The sequence below is a fragment of the Abrus precatorius genome, unplaced genomic scaffold, assembly GCF_003935025.1.
Source record: "Abrus precatorius isolate BTA unplaced genomic scaffold, Abrus_2018 Scaffold3, whole genome shotgun sequence".
Classification (NCBI taxonomy): domain Eukaryota; kingdom Viridiplantae; phylum Streptophyta; class Magnoliopsida; order Fabales; family Fabaceae; genus Abrus; species Abrus precatorius.
The window spans coordinates 8,326,642-8,344,304 of record NW_020874373.1 but is presented as its reverse complement, the minus strand read 5'-3'; the positions used below and the strand labels follow the sequence as shown (position 1 = coordinate 8,344,304).

The 17,663-nt window shown below is 29.7% G+C and overlaps 2 protein-coding genes across 4 annotated transcripts; both read right to left on the bottom strand.

Annotated features, from left to right (window-relative positions):
* Nucleotides 1-2,805: 2,805 nt before the first annotated feature.
* Nucleotides 2,806-3,796, bottom strand: LOC113862667 (photosystem II reaction center W protein, chloroplastic-like). Of its 2 annotated transcripts, none has more exons than XM_027495780.1 (2): nt 3,569-3,796; nt 2,806-3,213 (listed from the first exon to the last, which is right to left on the bottom strand). In XM_027495780.1, exons 1-2 carry the CDS (start codon nt 3,663-3,665, stop codon nt 2,912-2,914), a joined length of 399 nt encoding a protein of 132 aa, XP_027351581.1. In that variant the 5' UTR covers nt 3,666-3,796; the 3' UTR covers nt 2,806-2,911. The 2 variants fall into 2 exon arrangements, with proteins under 2 accessions (XP_027351581.1, XP_027351580.1); XM_027495779.1 differs by having other exon boundaries at nt 2,806-3,222; nt 3,569-3,790.
* A 405-nt stretch (nt 3,797-4,201) lies between these two features.
* On the bottom strand, nt 4,202-11,363 carry LOC113861344 (probable galacturonosyltransferase 6). Of its 2 annotated transcripts, none has more exons than XM_027494106.1 (9): nt 10,939-11,363; nt 10,779-10,813; nt 10,340-10,381; nt 10,089-10,236; nt 9,932-10,008; nt 7,677-7,996; nt 6,957-7,314; nt 5,358-5,873; nt 4,202-4,878 (listed from the first exon to the last, which is right to left on the bottom strand). In XM_027494106.1, the coding sequence occupies exons 1-9, from the start codon at nt 11,048-11,050 to the stop codon at nt 4,603-4,605; spliced, it is 1,884 nt and encodes a 627-aa protein (XP_027349907.1). In that variant the 5' UTR covers nt 11,051-11,363; the 3' UTR covers nt 4,202-4,602. The 2 variants fall into 2 exon arrangements, with proteins under 2 accessions (XP_027349907.1, XP_027349908.1); XM_027494107.1 differs by having other exon boundaries at nt 9,932-10,002.
* Between the last annotated feature and the right edge of the window lie 6,300 nt (nt 11,364-17,663).

Sequence of the window (17,663 nt, the reverse complement as noted above, 5' to 3'; positions counted from 1 at the left end):
TTAGTGATTACTGCATCAACATACCACAATTCCAGACACAATCAATTCAAATGTTAAGAGTGTTATAATAACTTCAACATAAATATCAGTACGTACTTTATTATTATTATTATTGTTATATAATTTAAGCTTTTAATGAGTTGAATTTATGATGATTCTCGGGAGATGTATTTTCTAAAATACTATTTTTTAACACAATTATAGTTATTAATTAAAAACATGAAAAAAAATTAAATTTAAATACGAAAAAATAAATTTCATATAATTTTTATATGTTTCAATAAATTTTAATTGATGATTAAAATATATGTTAATAATTTTTTTCTAATAAAACATAAATATAATATAGACAAAAAGATTGTAATAAAATATTCCTATAATTGTTTCAAATATAAATTATTATTCTTAAACAAAGCTTATTTTTAAATATTTTTTTTAACAACATGCTCAGTAGTTCGTTTCCAGAAAAGAAGATAGCAGCGATTAAATATCATCGAAATGAATACATTTTACAAAATAGATAATAGTAATATATAATGAAGGAAAAATGAAATTTTATTTATTTTCAAGATCTTTAGTTTTAACATAATTTTTTAAAATTATATAAAAATACCCCCCAAAAAAACAATACCCCTAAATTCTTATATTTAGAAACGGAAAAATAGTCCCCAAAATAAATACAACCTTAAAGTATGTACTTGATGATCTAAAAGATTATGTATGCATTGATATGAAAAATATTTTAAAGCAAACACCGTAGAACATTGCTCTTCATGGAGTTTAGTATCGATAGGCAAAAGCTTGCCTAGAGGTGCGTTCTCCAACCTTAGTCTAAGATGTGGTTCTTTATTTTCAAGATATTCTTTCTCTGAAATTTATTAAAAATATTAATTTCAATTTTTAGGATTGAATTTAATCAATTAATAATAATAACATATTATTAAACTCTATAATTTTAATATAATTAATACATTTTTAATAAAAAATTATACTTTTAATTATTTAAACCCTGCTTTTAAGATCGAGATTAAAAACACTAAATTCATAACTGTATTGAAAATTTAGAAGGAATAAATAATCAAAAAGTTATAGTTTAGTCTATTACTTTAGACTTTCTAGTTTCCAGTGTAAGAGAAATTAACAAGGCATAGAAAAGATTATATGTGAATGTGTAAACCTCCATGAACTCTCATTCATATAGATCTAAATATAATTCACCGTCTAAAGTTGCAACTAAATGAACAGGTCCATGGACAAAATAGGTGATAAATAGATTGATCAAAATGATTTTTTAAAATTTATAATGTTAAAAAATGAATTGATATATTAATTTACAACGTGAACCTATAAATTATGCAAACAAATTCGCATAGATCCATAGACACACATATCAAGATTTTGCAAGTTACTTATTAAAATTGCAACCTGTATATTGCATTTCTATGTCAAGTCATTCTTCCACTTGGAGTGATATCATTTTTAACGAATTTCATAAAGATATATTCTCTTTTATCTTAAATATAAATAAAAACATACCACCAAACAAATAGATAAATTAACATAATTGCTTGAATACAGTGTGATATTTATTTCGAGTTCAATAAATACAGTTTCTTAAATATTTAAAAGAAAACTCTGTTATCTATAATAATTTTATCCGGTTCAAACATAATTGTTTTTAATAAAAAATATTTATGGTCTAGAAAAAAAAAAGTTAATCTTATTTAATATTTTTGTTAGTATTAAATAATATTAGTTGATAATTTAAGTTTATAAATTAAATATGAACATGAAAGATAAAAAACAATTATGAAAAGTCAGGATAGAGAACAAAACAAAAATAGTTTTTCATATACAAATAGATCTACAAACTCTTTTGTTGAGGGTTCAAATTAAAATTTAGTTTCATGTACAAGGGAAAAAAATATATTTAAATCAATAATAAATTAAAGATATTATATTATTTTATACTGTCTACTTCTAGCATAGATGGTGAAGAAGTTGAAATCATAGTTGTGAGAGGGGGCACGGCATGGACATTGAAGGTACAGCAACGACTTAGATCAAACGGGGATTTTGGAAAAATGCGTTTGTAGCATTGGCGAGGAGAGCTTCTTTGGGGTCGTCAGCGAGATAGCCAAACTGGCCATTCCTTTTCTCTCTGTGCTTCTTCTCTTTGATTTCATTAGATTATATTGGATTTGTATTCTTTGATATTTTTAATCTAAAATTTAGGACTACCGTGTAACTGTTTATTGAATCTGCCTTATGATTGTCAACAACATTAGACAAAATTATTTATAATCATTATACACTTGTAACTTGTGGTTAGGTTGGAATGCTTAGATAAATATTTTAGTGTTTTGTTAATTTTAGTTCTTACAACTAAAGCTAAACAGTTAATAAAAATAAAATTTTATTAAAAAAAATTATTTATTGTATTTTTATAGTTCTAATGCAATAATTATATATTTTTCTATAAAAAAATTCTATCTGTAAATGTTTAAACTCAGCTCTAAAAGCTGAAGTTAACAAAACTCGTATTTATAAAAGCAATTTGATAGTCAATGAACTCAGTATTAACATTAGTATAGTTGAAAGCTTTTAGCTCTTGTAATACCTAACATCCGATATATATATCCCAAGTTGATTATGCTTTCAGTTATCTTATTCTTTCAGATGCTACAAGCATCCGAACATGATCCTGTTATCGTCTACTTTCAACTGCCAGGGTTAGAATTCAGTACATGTTAGGATAAGTGAAAAATTAAACAACCGAAAGGAGCAAATAAAGAATAAGCGATGCGAAGAAATAAAAAAATTGGCAAGTTTGAAGTTGAATACAAAAGTAGTTTTTTAATACAACAGAGAAGGAGTGAAGTGGCAATTTCTACAGTGCATAAGTTGGGCTTTAGAGGGACAATCCAGACTCTTCATCGTCTTCAAGTGTAGAAGTGTAGACAGTGTAGAGAGCCCATATAAGACCAAAGACACCCAACAGGATCCAACCAAGAAGGTTGTTGCTAAGCCCAAAGGGAAGCCCAGTTCCTTCAGTGCTCATTCTCTCATCCACCAAAGCCATGGCTGGGCTTGACATGGTTGCGGCGCAGATTGCTGCTATCATGGATGCCCCCATCCCAATGTTTGAGCTGTTTTGTTGGACAGAAGGTTTTCCTTCCATCGAGCACCTCACTCTTCCAATCTTAGCCATTGTTGGCAGTCCTATACAGAGTTATGTTTGCAATATATGAATGATGTCAGTTAATTTAAGGCAAATGATGATTCGTCAATATATAAAACAACTATTAGTTTAAACATGTATCTCTTGTTGTAGTAAGTAAAACCTCTCTTTTATTTAAACAAAAAAAAAAGTCTTTTTTGATAGTGAAGATTGAAGCGTCGTTTAGTTTATGAGAACTCTGAAATTGCATATTCTTTTCCGCCCTTTATTTAATAATTGTCTTTTACTATTTAGAAAGGTTGAGAGTTCAGAATATTGTTAGAAAAAGGAAATCAGGAAAAGAGAGAATAGAGTAATGTTCCAGAAGAGAATTCAGGAAAAACTTACCAATAACGGTAGAGGATGGAACCCCAACAGGTCGTTTGTGCACAAGACTTGCGCGGGTGATCGATGATGTTGGGGTGCCAGCGATGATGGTTGCCATTTTTCTTCAGTAAAGATTCAGAGTATGGCTGGCTAACTTCAGTCACGGTTCTAGTTTATTTCATACGCAATGCCAATGGGCAAACAAATCTGTCAAAATTATTATTATTATCAGTGGTACATTGTCAAGCCGGTACACCACATACCACGGATAGGTGGAAAACCCGTCGTTGATTATCCATATCTGCAAAAACCCAATAATTTTTCTCCACGTGTCACATAATCTATTCGGTCTCAGATATTTCACTCAATCGATGTTTCATTGACCTTCTTGGTGTGTGTATGTATTTACTTTAAAAAATCAGTGAATGTGAGAAGTTACAATTGACAACGCTCAAGGAAACGTGGATCTATGGCCAGTAAATGTGAACACATGCACTCACTCTCCAGCCAGTAAGAACGAGGTAGTAAATACTAACAAACTGGTGACACTATCATTGAGGCTCCCATATCGCATTCTTAGCGGATAATTAGGATATTATATCCCGTTTAAAGTCATAGAAGTCAGAAGCAGCAAACATTCCACCAATAATATTTGAATCTCACAGGCTTCAAGATTCATGTAACAGGAAAAACGATCACAAAGGCATAATTGACGTTACAACACAAATGACCGCCGTCATTTCAATAATTACGTAAATTTGTTCCTCAAAAGTAAAATTAAACTTCCAGTTCGCGCGGGAATGAATTATGTACACAACAACCAATATCATCTCCAAGCAGCTAAAATGCCTAAGCGAGTCTTATTTCATCTGAGTTTCAATACAAATTAGCTAAGCTTCTAAAAAAATATATGACGAAAAAATTCTATGGAGCTATGAAGGGCTTTACAAGAAGAATCGCCAAGAACAAGAAAGAATCGACTGAAGCAGGCAATTAATGTGCCAGCAAACTAGTGAAACAAAACCTGCTAGGTAAAGTAATATTTAGATTTTGGGCTACGCCTGGAGATTGCAACGTTGCAAAATAGGGTGGTCAAACTTAATAAATTTGGTCCAATAACTTTTATATCTTCCCATTGCAATATCCAACCACGGCTTCCTAATTCCGTCATAGTGTATAACGGCAGCCCGCTCAATCTTATTTCTATCGACATCTGAGTTGTAACCAAGACCAAGAATGTGCCACCGTCTGTCCAAAACCATAGTCCTGTTATAGAAGGTGATCCAGCCTAAAGGCAGACTTCCAATGTTCCACAATGGCCGTTTGGAACCCTGAAATAATCACCCAGAGAAACACATTAGATTATCATTGCACACATCAGATTATTATTGCATCAGAGTTTAACAGAAAATATATGTGTTCCATCTAACTGCAATTTAAACAAGAACTTAGACACCAAAATTAGAAATATGAAAACTTTGCTTTAAATAACAAATCCATATGTCATGGAGATGTCAAATCTTTGGCCTCCTAATACTCGCCCAAATGCAGGTAAAAATACCATAATAGATCATAAACTACTAGTTTAAGCATTCTTAATAATGCACAATAAAACTGCGCACAATGATTGATACAATCTGATTTCAAAGAAGATGTGCTAACAAATGGTGTTTTAACTACGGTGTATTAATGGCACAAGCAAAAATGGTGTAGGAAAAATTTCTTTGGGGTAGGGTGAGGAGTAAAATAGTCACTCTGAACAAAGAAAAAATAAGCATACAACAAAATAAAGACATTTCTGTAACCATACCATTTGCAAATATTTGTGATAGATTGCAGTTAAATTATGTCTCCTCCACTGCTGTAAATCAAACAAGTTCATCCCGAATGCCCATGTACAAGCATTGACATCAAACCTCTTTGCAATGAATGGATCTGAGAAGTTTATGAACATATCCATCCTGTGAAATGAAGTTTCACCTTCTTGACAAGTCCCAACTGCTGCAATTACTTTTCTGTTCATATTGGCATTCCATAGTCTACTGAGATCTTGTTGCACCACCACATCATGATCAAAAAGCAAAACCTTATTTAGGGTAGGGAAGACATCTGGCAGGTAGAAACGCAGATAGTTCAACTCAGAAGTATATCTTGGATCACTGGAATTATGTTTCTTGAATATATTGTACTTGGACAACCATTCAAAGTTCTCTATGCTTTGTATATGAACTGTAGCTTTGCCAGGAGGGTTTAATAAGAACCACATCCAGATTGCAGGAAAGTTGAGTGAATTGGTCACAACATGGAAAACAATTTTCGTCTGTTCCTGTAATTTAAAATTCATTGTTATGCTTTCTTGCGGCAAGATATATGGGCTTAATTTAATCATTAGCATCATATTCAATAATAAGAACTGTCTCTCACAAAATATCAAAAAGATTAAAATAAAATAAAATAAAAAATCATTAGGTAAAGTTTGCTACACTGATTGATTGATGCCACTATGTTGTACAGAAGTTAAAAAGAATCCTGCGCTTATCAACTCAATATAAAGGGACAGGGTTTGATGTGGGCATATGAGACTGCATTCTCATAGGAAAGAATTACTTTTTGAGGGATCTCGTATATCTTTCCCCTCAGGTATTAGTTACAAGTTAGACACTTCTATGAAGTGTAGAAAGCTGGTAAGGTAGAAATTAGAAAGAGCTCCTCCTTGCTTGAAAATCAAACTTTCTTCATTAGTAAATGATGGATGTGATGTTATTAGAAATATTTTTTGAAAGCAAAATATATAAATTTAGTATTTTAAGAGCAACAGAGTGTTGAATGCTGGAAATGAAGGGAGGTATTTTAAAGGAATTTTGATTCAATGGTGATACTCCATCTGAAATATCATATATCTGCGTGTTTTTACTGGTTTGACTTATTAATTCTCCCATAAATTCTTCAGTGCCAAGAACTACAACTAAGATAACTCTGTCTCGGTAGTCAGGCATACATCAAAAATGGAATTCCAGGTATAAGCAGGATGCAAGGAAGGAATAGAATGAGATCAAGTTGGTGTCAAAATCATGCATTCTTACTAATTCGTCCTATAACCACACTCTCCAATGGCTAAAAGCATAATGAAGTAAATCTTCAAGCATAAAACAATCTTCATGTAGTACACATGTACTGGAATTTATAGTAGACAAGCCGTTTTGACTGATAAGGAGATTTGTGGAGGATCAACTGTCCAAAGTAACCACTATGCATCTAACTTGGAAAGTTATAGCTAAAACTGTTAATATTGAATGTGCTAGTATCAGTGTTCTTTTTCAGCAGTTGCATCAGGGTTTGACATATGCCAAAAGCAAAAGCACAAGAACACCAAAATTAAAAGTTAATTTATTTTTAAAAAAATATTTACCTTAGCATTAGAGACAGTGGAATTCACAACCACTGCACATGCCAGAACATTGTCAGAGAAGACAGCATAATGATAGAGTTTTGGATCATGAATCTTATTTTCATCTGGAAGCCTCCGGTCCTCAGTTCTCAAGGCAAAGTAATCAGCAGTTAGCTGCATAGAAAGACAGTGGAGACCTTTTGGAGTGGTCCTTGCAGCAAGATGAACGAGATATGTTGCTTGGTGTTGTTGAGAACGAACTTGCTCTTCAGCATTATGATTCATAGCACGGAGCTTAGTAGCCATGGCATTGCAGTCTGGGAAAGCACGGTTGGCTTTAGACAGTGTACCTTCCATGTGTCTCATTTTCTGCAAAGCACTGTGAACTTCACTTGTTTTCAGATTGGAAAATATTCATTTTCTTTTAAGAGTTCATATAAAATCAAAATTATGCATGAATGTTCTTATGACAATAATTTATGTTTTGCTCGATGAAAATTGTGTTTCTTAATGCAATACTCTCTGCTGAAACCTTGCACATTTAATTTGCACAATCAGATCAGTGGATTGTCGGAACCAAATATAAGCAAATAGAAAAGTAGAGGGATGAAATGAAAAAACGGATATCTTTCCAGGACCACAGCATTAGTTTTCTCTTCAAAGTTGGACATTGTATTTAGTAAATACTGGTAATGATAGCTGAACTAAATTCAAGTTGTAGAATTACAGAGAAAATTTTACCTCCTTGACAGATCTGAATCCTTGGTAGCTTCTCCAACTGCACGTTCCATCTCTCTAATTCTCAGCTTCAACTCTTTCACCAAGTGTGAGTTGCTGCTTGGTGGAGCAAAGCCCAAGTATGCTCTGGCTCTAATAATTTGATCCTTAATCTCCTCAACCTTACGATTTGTAACTCTCTGAGACTGACGGCGTGAAATCTGATGATGTTGGGTTGCTGTTAGACCAGATTGCTTATTTGTCCCTTCTATATTCTCATCTGTCATTCTCTGCGATTGAATATGCATATTCTGATTGTGGGTAACTGTTGTATTATATATTTTCTGCAAATAAAAACCAAATCCAAATATTAATATGACTGTAAAGATAATAAAAGAAAATCAAATTCTATGACGTTTAATCTTAGTCTTAAACGTGCTTATCATAGATATACAACAGGCTCTCACTAAATGCATGTTATTTGTGGACGATATGATTTTTATTGAGAAATTAAGGTTAACTCAAAACTTGAGCTTTGGATATTGATATTAGAATTTTCACTTGAACAAAAGAAAGATAGAGTATATATATTATAATTTTAATAAGAAACATAATAAAAATGATTTTGGCATAAAAATACGGTAGATTAACAATACCACAGGTTTTTAAGTGTAAATATTTAGGATTAATTTTACTAAATGATGAGAAATTAATGAATATATTCACAAAAAATACAAGTTAAATGGTTGAAATGGAACAAAACATTAGGAGTTATTTATAACTGAAAAGTTCCTACTAATCACAAAAGAAGATTCTATCAAAATGCTAATTATCATATATTAAGATGGGAACATGATGATATAAAAAAGGACAAGACAGAATGGTTGTATTTGAAGAGATATTGGTATGACAACTATTAAAGAGAAGATGATAAAATCATTTGAAGTGATTTGGACGTGTGAAAAAAGGCTACTGGAAACACCAATGAAGAGAAAAGATCACATGGATTTTAGCCTATGAAAAGGAGAAACAAGAAGATAAGAAGGACCTTGAAAAAATTATTAAAAGAAATTTTACAATGAATAACATTTTTGAAAATTTAATTTTTGACCAAATTTAATCATGTTATGTGATTCATCTAACTGACCTTACCTAGTGTACTAAAGCTGTTGTTTTGTATTCTTGTGCTCAAAACAAAATAGATATCTGTCACAAACACATCTTACTTGTATAACTAATTTCTTGATACATTCTAAATTACTCCAATAGCAGATCAACTCACATCTAGACATGGATGTTGGAGCCAAAAGCAACCAAAAAAACCACAGTAACAATCATATCAAAATCAATTACATGTTTGGTCCAACTTGTCTTTAAAGGATTTATGAGAAATAACCAATTATTATCATGAATAAAAGCTCATCCAAGCATACAGTAAACTGGCCAGAAAAACTCCAATCCTTTGCATAAATCATAAACATCAAAGTAGGTGTATAGTAAACCTTAAGAGTAACTAATTTTTCAAAGTCATTCAAACTTTCCCACCTAGCTAAGCATTAAGAATGGATGACGTTGACCTGCAGGGATGACTTGATATTTGGTAGTGTAAAAAAAAAACGAAACTATTCGAAGGTATTAAGTTTTAGTTGATTGTCCAACTACAAACTCAGATTGAAACCAATACTGCAGCTATGCTTTTTGATAACCGTAAAGCCAGATTATAGGTAAGCAACTGATAAGGCAATCTATACATTATAATATTATATAGTGAAATACATAAAAGAATACTTAATTAAACCTGTATTCTTATAAGTAGATTAGCAAAAAAGATAGATAATAAGTGCATTCTGTAAGGTCAAGCATATATCAAATTTATTAGTTGCTATCTGAAGATAAAACCAAATGCACGCATGCAATATATCAGATAAGTTTTTTTTTATACCTCAACCTGGTTCATTCAACTGTCATGAATGCACTCACATCAATTTTTTAAAATAAAAAAAATTCTTTCGTCCCAAATTTATAGTCATATCTTGGAATTTGGAAGATGAAACCTTTAAAAATGAAATGATCTTGATAGAAAAGAAGAATACTATAAATCTTAGTATCTTCTGAAGTTTGAGAACATTACAACTTCCTTCAGCGAGACAGAACAGATGAATCTTCAGATGGCAACCTTCTTTTTTTTTTTGAAAAAAAAAATATTTTCCTTTTGGAACAAAAAACAACAATCATGTAGCATTCAATGTTGTCAGCGATTCAAAAGTATTTGCACAAACCTCATCCCCATTTATGGATACTAGTCCTTTCTGCTGAGCTTCCTGTTCTTGTCTTTTGTCATGGTCGACTTCTGAAACTTGATAACAGTGAAATTTTCAGATATGAGTGGCATTATGTAAACCACAAAAATTCAGAAATGTAACTACAAATACCAACCTTTTCTTTCCAAAAGGTTATTTCTCAACTGCTCAATTTTAGATTCGTCAGAATCATTAATCTTTTCCGAAATGTAACTATTTGTCGAACCAAAATCTTTTTCTTTATAAACAACTTGCTTTGGCTCTTCTAATTCTTCAGCGCCTTCCTGAATTGCACAAAAAGGGCCCAAAATAGCAGGGAAAAGTTAATTCTCCAACTCACCAGAGAAAAACTTAAAACATGACGGCAAATATTAAATATTCCGCCACCTGTTCAATAGCATTTAGCCGTAAAGGATCTGTCATGTATGTCTGCAAGAAAAAAATAACAATCAACACCAATTCCATAGCAGAGAATCAGAAGCACTAGAATTCCAATTGGCAGCTTAAGAGGCATAAATAATAATAATAATAATAAATCCTACACTTAAAGTAATTAAATATGATATCAATTTATCCATGATTAAAGTTCTACATAGCACAAGATATTCCAGCAAGCTATCGTGGCCAGCTTTTCAACTTTCAACTCACCGATACCGCAACAGGATAAACCAAATTTTACTTTGGCAAAATACAAAAATCTTTACTATATTCCCTGTTAACTGATATTCTTTCCAAGCAACCAAACAGGTTGAGCTATAGATGAATTCAAACAAACAAATAAATAAATAAATAAAAACTGATCAGGCTTGAGAAGCAAGATTCTTACAACACTCGATAAATCATCAAGAAACTCTCTTCGTCCTGAAACCGAATTCAACAGAAACGCAAAACGTCAATTAAAACAGAGATAATAAACGGAAAGATAGCAGCTGAAAACGGAAACCGGCTTATGCAAATGGTTTCAGGTGATGGAATTGAGCTATTACCATCGGGAGTGAGAAATTGAAGCCTGTGAGAGACGAAAACGAGAGGAGCAAGGACGGAGAGAGAGAGCAGAGAGAGGATCAGAGTCCTCTGCCACCGATGAGATTGCTTCATGGATGTCGGTCACCGGTGAACGACGGAACCCCGATTCCTAAAGAAGCACATTTCAGGGATTCAGATCACAGAGAATTCAATGCGTGGAACGGAAGTAACGAACGAACACAGCCTAGGGTTTCAGTTATTCGCTTTTGCGCTTTTTAGAGAGAGAAAGAGTTGAAGGTTGAAGCAGCTTAATCCATGTTCGCCCCTTCCGTGTAACATTTTATTTTCTCATTTTCTCTATCTCTTTTTTATTAAAAAAAGGGTAATATTTAATTTATTTTTCCCTTGGCGTTATATAGTTTGGGGGTTGCCTCGATATTTGTGCCGCCAGGTTGACACGGGAGGAATCGGGAATAAATGGAAGCGGTACTGGAACATGCATAGTAGATGATGAGCGTGACAGATACGCGTTGATGTGATGCCATAACTCATGCTTATGCCTTTGATATCAACCACTTCCAATTTCGATCGCTGCTTCTTTTTATTATTTAGAAGTAATCATGGTCAATGTATGACAGTGGGAGCACAACTAGGAGAAATTGACGTTTATTAGATGGGGTTTATTAAAAAATGTGTTTTTATTATAATTATAAAAGTATGTAATATTTATTTAAAATCATTAAAATGTTCAATAATTTGAAGACGTTACATGTAATAGAATAATAATTTAATTTTTTTTAAAATTTATTTTTAAGATTAAGTTTAAACAATTCATAATAATAATTTTATTGTAATAAAAAATTATTAAATTGGAAAATAAAATATAGTCTTAAAAGTTAAAATTAATGAAATCATAACTTGAATCATGTTAAGAATAAATTAATAATTTACTAAAATAATTGTATAGAATGTAACATTATAAAATACTTTATAATCTTCGTAATATTTTGTGTCAAATCTTGATAAATTTTATAGAAATCAACCATAAGAAATTGTAAATACGAACTTAAATCCTTTGAAAACTATATGTATATAACTTTTCATTGAAAAAGTAAAATTGTATTTATAAAAAAAAATGATTGGTTACGCCCGGGTACCCTGAGTATTCTCAAATGTGGGTCAAGTTCATAAACCATAAATTTGTACATGTGATGCGCCAATCAAGGCAAAATGTGTCAAACCTAACCAAGAAAAAGGCTCTGCGACATCATGAGATATCCTTGCCTTGCTTCTCTCGGGTGTGAAACAAAAGGCAAACCTAAGTCGAATTTTTGGTTTTCTGAGCGAATGTTGGGATTCTAAACAATCATAATATTTTATGCTAGTAATTTTCTACTAATTAATTGTGGTCAAAATAAGGATGGAATTAAATAAAATACATTATCCTGTCAGCTTAAGCGTTTAGTTATAAATCTAATTATATATTTATTTTATTTATCTAATGTATAAAGCTCTTAGAATATAATTGTAAACATAATTTGATGAATAAAAATCAAAACTATTAATAAAATTATGTTTTAACTTAAATTTCATTTAATGCTAGTAACTTTTTTTATTCGTTTTCTATTTTAAATCTGTTTTCTTATACTTGTTCTCAAATTCAAAGAAAGTGTAAAAGGGAAAAAAAGACTAGAACGAAGCAAGCAGTGTGTGTAAGAGACTTTTGTAGGGGAGCATGCTTTTTTTGTGGCCTTGGGCAGGCTTCGTGCCGAAAGCAGTGGGGAAGTATGGTGATAATAGATTTCCCATTGCATTAATTTCTGTTGCAAAAATCCATTCCTCTGCCTGAACGAAGAGGGAAGTTTAGTACAACCATGATCCATCAACTTTTATGAACCAATTCATTACTGTGATATTTTATCATTTTCAGTACACAGTTGGTCGGTTATAGATTTATTTGGTTTCATAACCAATGGGATACTGCAACCTGGCTTCAGGATTGGCCTTGGACAAAACGCATTTAGTCTGATTGGTCATGCGATGCGCTGCGATTATTATCATAAATCATTCTCATGTCAAGTAGTATATGCTGTCATTCGCATATTAATAACGGTCCTACCGAAGAATACTTTATTTACACTTATTAAGTAATCAGTAAATAGCAAAATTTATTAGAAGTTATGTTCAAAATGTATGTTAAAGGAATTTACCAAAAGAAAAGTATATATATTAAAAGGAGTATAATATAAGTTTGAACATATTTTTGAATTTTTTAATTCCTGAATTTCAATTCAAGTTATTATTTATTAATTTCACATATAATTTTTTAATATTAATAGTATATAAAATCATAAGTTAATAATATCGTGTGTGGCTTTTCTTCTTGGTCATTCAACAATCCAGCTACTAATAACTCCGCCTGCTTTATATTTCACAAAAGTATAAGAAGAATACAGGAACGTGGATATATTTTTATCTTGAATAGAATGGTGGAGTCTAGCATACTTTTATATACTTTGTATACTTTAAATAATCATTCATTACTTTTTTGGTAATATGTTAAAAGATTGTTTCTCCAAAAACTCTTACTATTGATTTGATATAGAATAAAAAATTAAAAGGCTAAGATTTCACGGTTGAAAGCTAAATAAGCTAAATAATTTAAATGATGAAATGATCTGACTAAGTGGTTAATTTGTAATAAAGAGTGAAAGAGTAAATAGATTTAGTTTTGATTGCTTCACTGTACTAGAATCACCTTAGAGACCTTGTTGCCAAACATCATCACAAAAAATTCATTCATTTCTTGCAAAAAAAGTTTTTTGCTCATGTAACTCTTACCATCACAATGTTCTTCCTATTTCATCTATTTCCTTTTAACCTCTTTGTCATCTTGCCACCTTTATTTCTTACGGTCATGGCCATGAGCTCTTGTTACAACCATTGGGTTTTAGGTGACTCCTTCAATGACCATGAAACGACAGTCTCTTGACTTGCTCTGCTTCAACTCTAGCATCAAGTGTTGCATGATCATCTGAAGTGCCATTTGTAGAGCTTCGAATGTTGTTCTGTCATTTACAAATTCTCACGGTTTGAATTAAAATTTATAAGTATAGAGAGGGGGTAATTACAAAAAATGATTTATGCAGGAGCAAAATGGAAAGTGGTGATACTCGACGTCAATGGCAAGTAAAGAGTGAGCAGAATAGTGTCATGTGAGAGAGAATGGAAGATGTAGAGTAAGAGGAAAACATATATTAAATTACCAACATGTTTTTTAGTAAATTTAACCTGTATTGCTAGGTTTTTTCTGTTGCACTATTAACTATCTAATAAAAAGCTCTCTCAATCAATGGTCTACAATATACACAAGGCATGTCAAACATTTTAAAATATTTTGTTTGGATAGAATAACTGAATTTTTTTTTCATTTTAAATATTTTTATTTAGATAGAGTAATTAAATTACTTATATTAAAATAAAATAAAAATATCACTATATTTAACAAAATTAATTAAAATATTAAATTTAAATTATTTGATAATCTACAACTAAATAAAAGTATGAATTAAAGACACAATAAATAAAAATAATAATTATAAATTAAAGAATTAAAATTATTTTTTTATTTAAGTTTATTAAAAATTTTCACTGAAACTCTTAAATTTTTAAAAGTTAAATATCCAAATAATAAAATTTGACCTATAAAATTATAAATTCTATCAAAAAAGAATAAATTACTCACTTGAAATATCTCAACTAAACACTTTGTCTTAAAAAAAACTTGTGAAGCGCTTAAAATAGGCACCTTGATAGTAGTAATTTTAACAGTATTTTATAAATTACTACTAATCTAATATTTATTGATAGTTTGCTTAATGATTTATTTTTAAAAAAAGTAAATTTTTTTTAATTTCTGAACTATCAAATGAATCACAATGTCAATTTAAAAAGTATATATAATGTCTTTTCAAAAATTTATATGTATCATAATAGGCACTATTAATTAATAATTTGAACTTAGAAAAACTGTTGTAAAAAAAAAAGCATTTTAAGAAACTTTCTTTGCTTAGATATTACTTAAAAGAATTTAAAACAAAGGTATTTTTATTAAAAAAAAACATAAAAACTACTATTTTGTATGTATTATAGTACTTTTTAATATATTTTTAATAAGATTATTATTTATTACTTTTTAACCAATACTCTAAATATACTAATTAGTAACATAAAAAAAAACTGTACAACTATTAAGACTAAAAGTAAATTAAATTTTAACAGCACAACAATAAAAAGTAGTCATATTTTAATTTACATATCATATCAAGATGTCTACAATATTTAGATAATAACTATATTTTTTAAATTAATCATTAAAATATTTTTTTTCTAACGAGGTAGCATAAAAAATATGCTTATCGTCTATACATTTTTGTTAGTTATAAAAAATGGTTTTGTTAACGGCTGAGGTTTAAACATTAACAAATAAAAAAAATTTATAAAAAAAATACATAGTTATTGTATTGAAATTATAAAAATATAAAAAAATAAATAAAATTTTAATATTATTAGCTGGTTATCTTTAGCTCTAAAAGTTGAAGTTAACAAAATCTATAAAAAAATATAAAAATATTTTTATTTTAAATATGGTTAATATTACATAATTTTTGTGATACTTAATTCCTGTAAAGGCTGTAATGAATATGAAGTACATATTTTTTTAATTAGTCATTTATTAAAATATGATATTAAATATAATCATTGCATTTATGATGAAAAACACACATAGAGGCAATAATTTTAATACACTCATTGGCAGGAATTTTAACATGTCTTTATCCTAAAAGATTTAAGTAACACTTGTTAAATTACCTCCAGGTTTATATATAATCACTTTTATTTATATATTGCATAGAATTTTGAAATGTCCTTATTGTTTTGTGTTTATTAATGTAAAATAGTATGCATCCTTCAGAAATTTTGTATATGGCTTTTAATAGACAAATCCCTGTTAACAGATGCTCTCACCCTGTAGCAAAAGTAAGTTTAAAAGAATTCTTTATATTTGACAAACAGTAATTGAAAACAGGACATTAATAAATTTGTTCAAACATAGTAGGTAGAATTGTAGATAAAATATATAAGTGGTGGCAGTCCCAAATGAAGAAGAAAGTGGAAAGATGAATCAGATTTACAAGAAGGGAAAGTGGAGGATGCAGAAAGGTTTTGTACAACACAAGACATTCTGTACTTAACGCATTGTAGTGCTTAAAGGCTTCACCCCCCTTGGAAGAGTCTAAGGATTTAGACGAAAAAGAAAGAGCTTGAAAAAACAAGCAAAAAAATATATGTTTAAGGAAATAGTTTGTAATTCTTATAAACATTTTAATTCATTTTAGTATTTTATTTTATGTATTTAATTTTTTGACATTTAAAAACTTCTAAACAAAAGTTATTATCAAACAAACTTTCTTATTTCTTTCTTTTCTGTATTAAAATTAACTTTCAAATAAAAATTTTAAATATTTTAACAAAGTATCTTATTCTTTTAAATAAATAACTTCTATGTCATTAGATGGAGTTTTAAAGGATTTTTTTTCATTTTTAACTATAAAAATGTCATTTTTTTTTAAGTTTGTACATAAGTATTTAAAATAACTTTATATTTTAACCGATTTCTATAACAAAATTAAAAAATAACGTGATAATATAATAATTAACAATAAAAAAAATTAAAATCTCTCCCTTGATAATAGTGTTTTTAGATTTGGATTAGTGAATAGAGTTAAATGGCTCTGATCGGTCTAACTAGTTTATATATGAACGTATTATTAGAAAAATATATAAGAAAATATTACAAAATTCATCTCTCCTCTACCGTAAAAAAACGTTTCATTCCAAATGATAATATTACAAAAAAGATGCAATATATCTTAATTTCTGAAATGGATATTCAAACAAATTATTTTACCATTAAAATGAAATAAATTAATATAATTAACTTCCCTTCATTTTAAATTCTTTAAAATTCTAAAATGTTTTATCCAAACACAAGGTGATCAAATAAACCAATACAATTATTTCACTTATTTATTTAATTTTAGGGGTTCTGAAAAAAAATTGAATAATATGTGATTACATTTTCATTAAATATAGTAATATTATAAACTCTAAATATCATATTTTTATATGGGGAGTAACTAGTATTAAATCGGCAGCTATCATGGCAGCGAAATTTATTTTTTTTTCCACATTGATACTTTCTAGTTTTCTTTGGAAAATGTATGGTTGTAATTATGAATTTCGGAAAAGAAAAAAATAATGATTACGAAGTTTTATCATTTTTCTTTTGTAAGTGAAGAGAGTAAAAATTTTAAGAGAGAAACAAGAATATAATTTTTATTTGTGACAAAATTTGAATCCTAATATTTATATTCCATGTGCCTCTAATTATTAAACTATGACTATGAGGGAACGGCTATAAAGTTAAACAAAAGCAAGGCGTATCTATTTTGGGCCTACGTAACCTAAATGAGTGGTTGATTTCCAGAACGGATCTCAGAAGCGTTGATAATTGTCCACGGCATTGCTATAGCAATTTCACGGTTTTATGCTTCTAATAATTGTGGCTTTTCGAAAATCTCTTGAATTCCATAGTTTTCACCTTGATTTCCGATTTGAATGATGATCTTCAAAGTCCTTTTTTTCTCCTAAAAAAAAATTATTTTACTATATATCTATTGCA

What these genes read in the sequence shown, in the direction of transcription:
- LOC113861344 (XM_027494106.1), bottom strand. Translation starts at nt 11,050, where the DNA reads ATGAAGCAATCTCATCGGTGGCAGAGGACTCTGATCCTCTCTCTGCTC. An exon ending in TTGATGATTTATCGAGTGTT is followed by an intron (nt 10,382 to 10,778) that starts GTAAGAATCTTG and finishes TTTTTCTTGCAG; the next exon opens with ACATACATGACAGATCCTTT. An exon ending in CCACTGTCTCTAATGCTAAG is followed by an intron (nt 5,874 to 6,956) that starts GTAAATATTTTT and finishes TTTAAATTACAG; the next exon opens with GAACAGACGAAAATTGTTTT.
- LOC113862667 (XM_027495779.1), bottom strand. Translation starts at nt 3,665, where the DNA reads ATGGCAACCATCATCGCTGGCACCCCAACATCATCGATCACCCGCGCA. An exon ending in TCCATCCTCTACCGTTATTG is followed by an intron (nt 3,223 to 3,568) that starts GTAAGTTTTTCC and finishes AACTCTGTATAG; the next exon opens with GACTGCCAACAATGGCTAAG.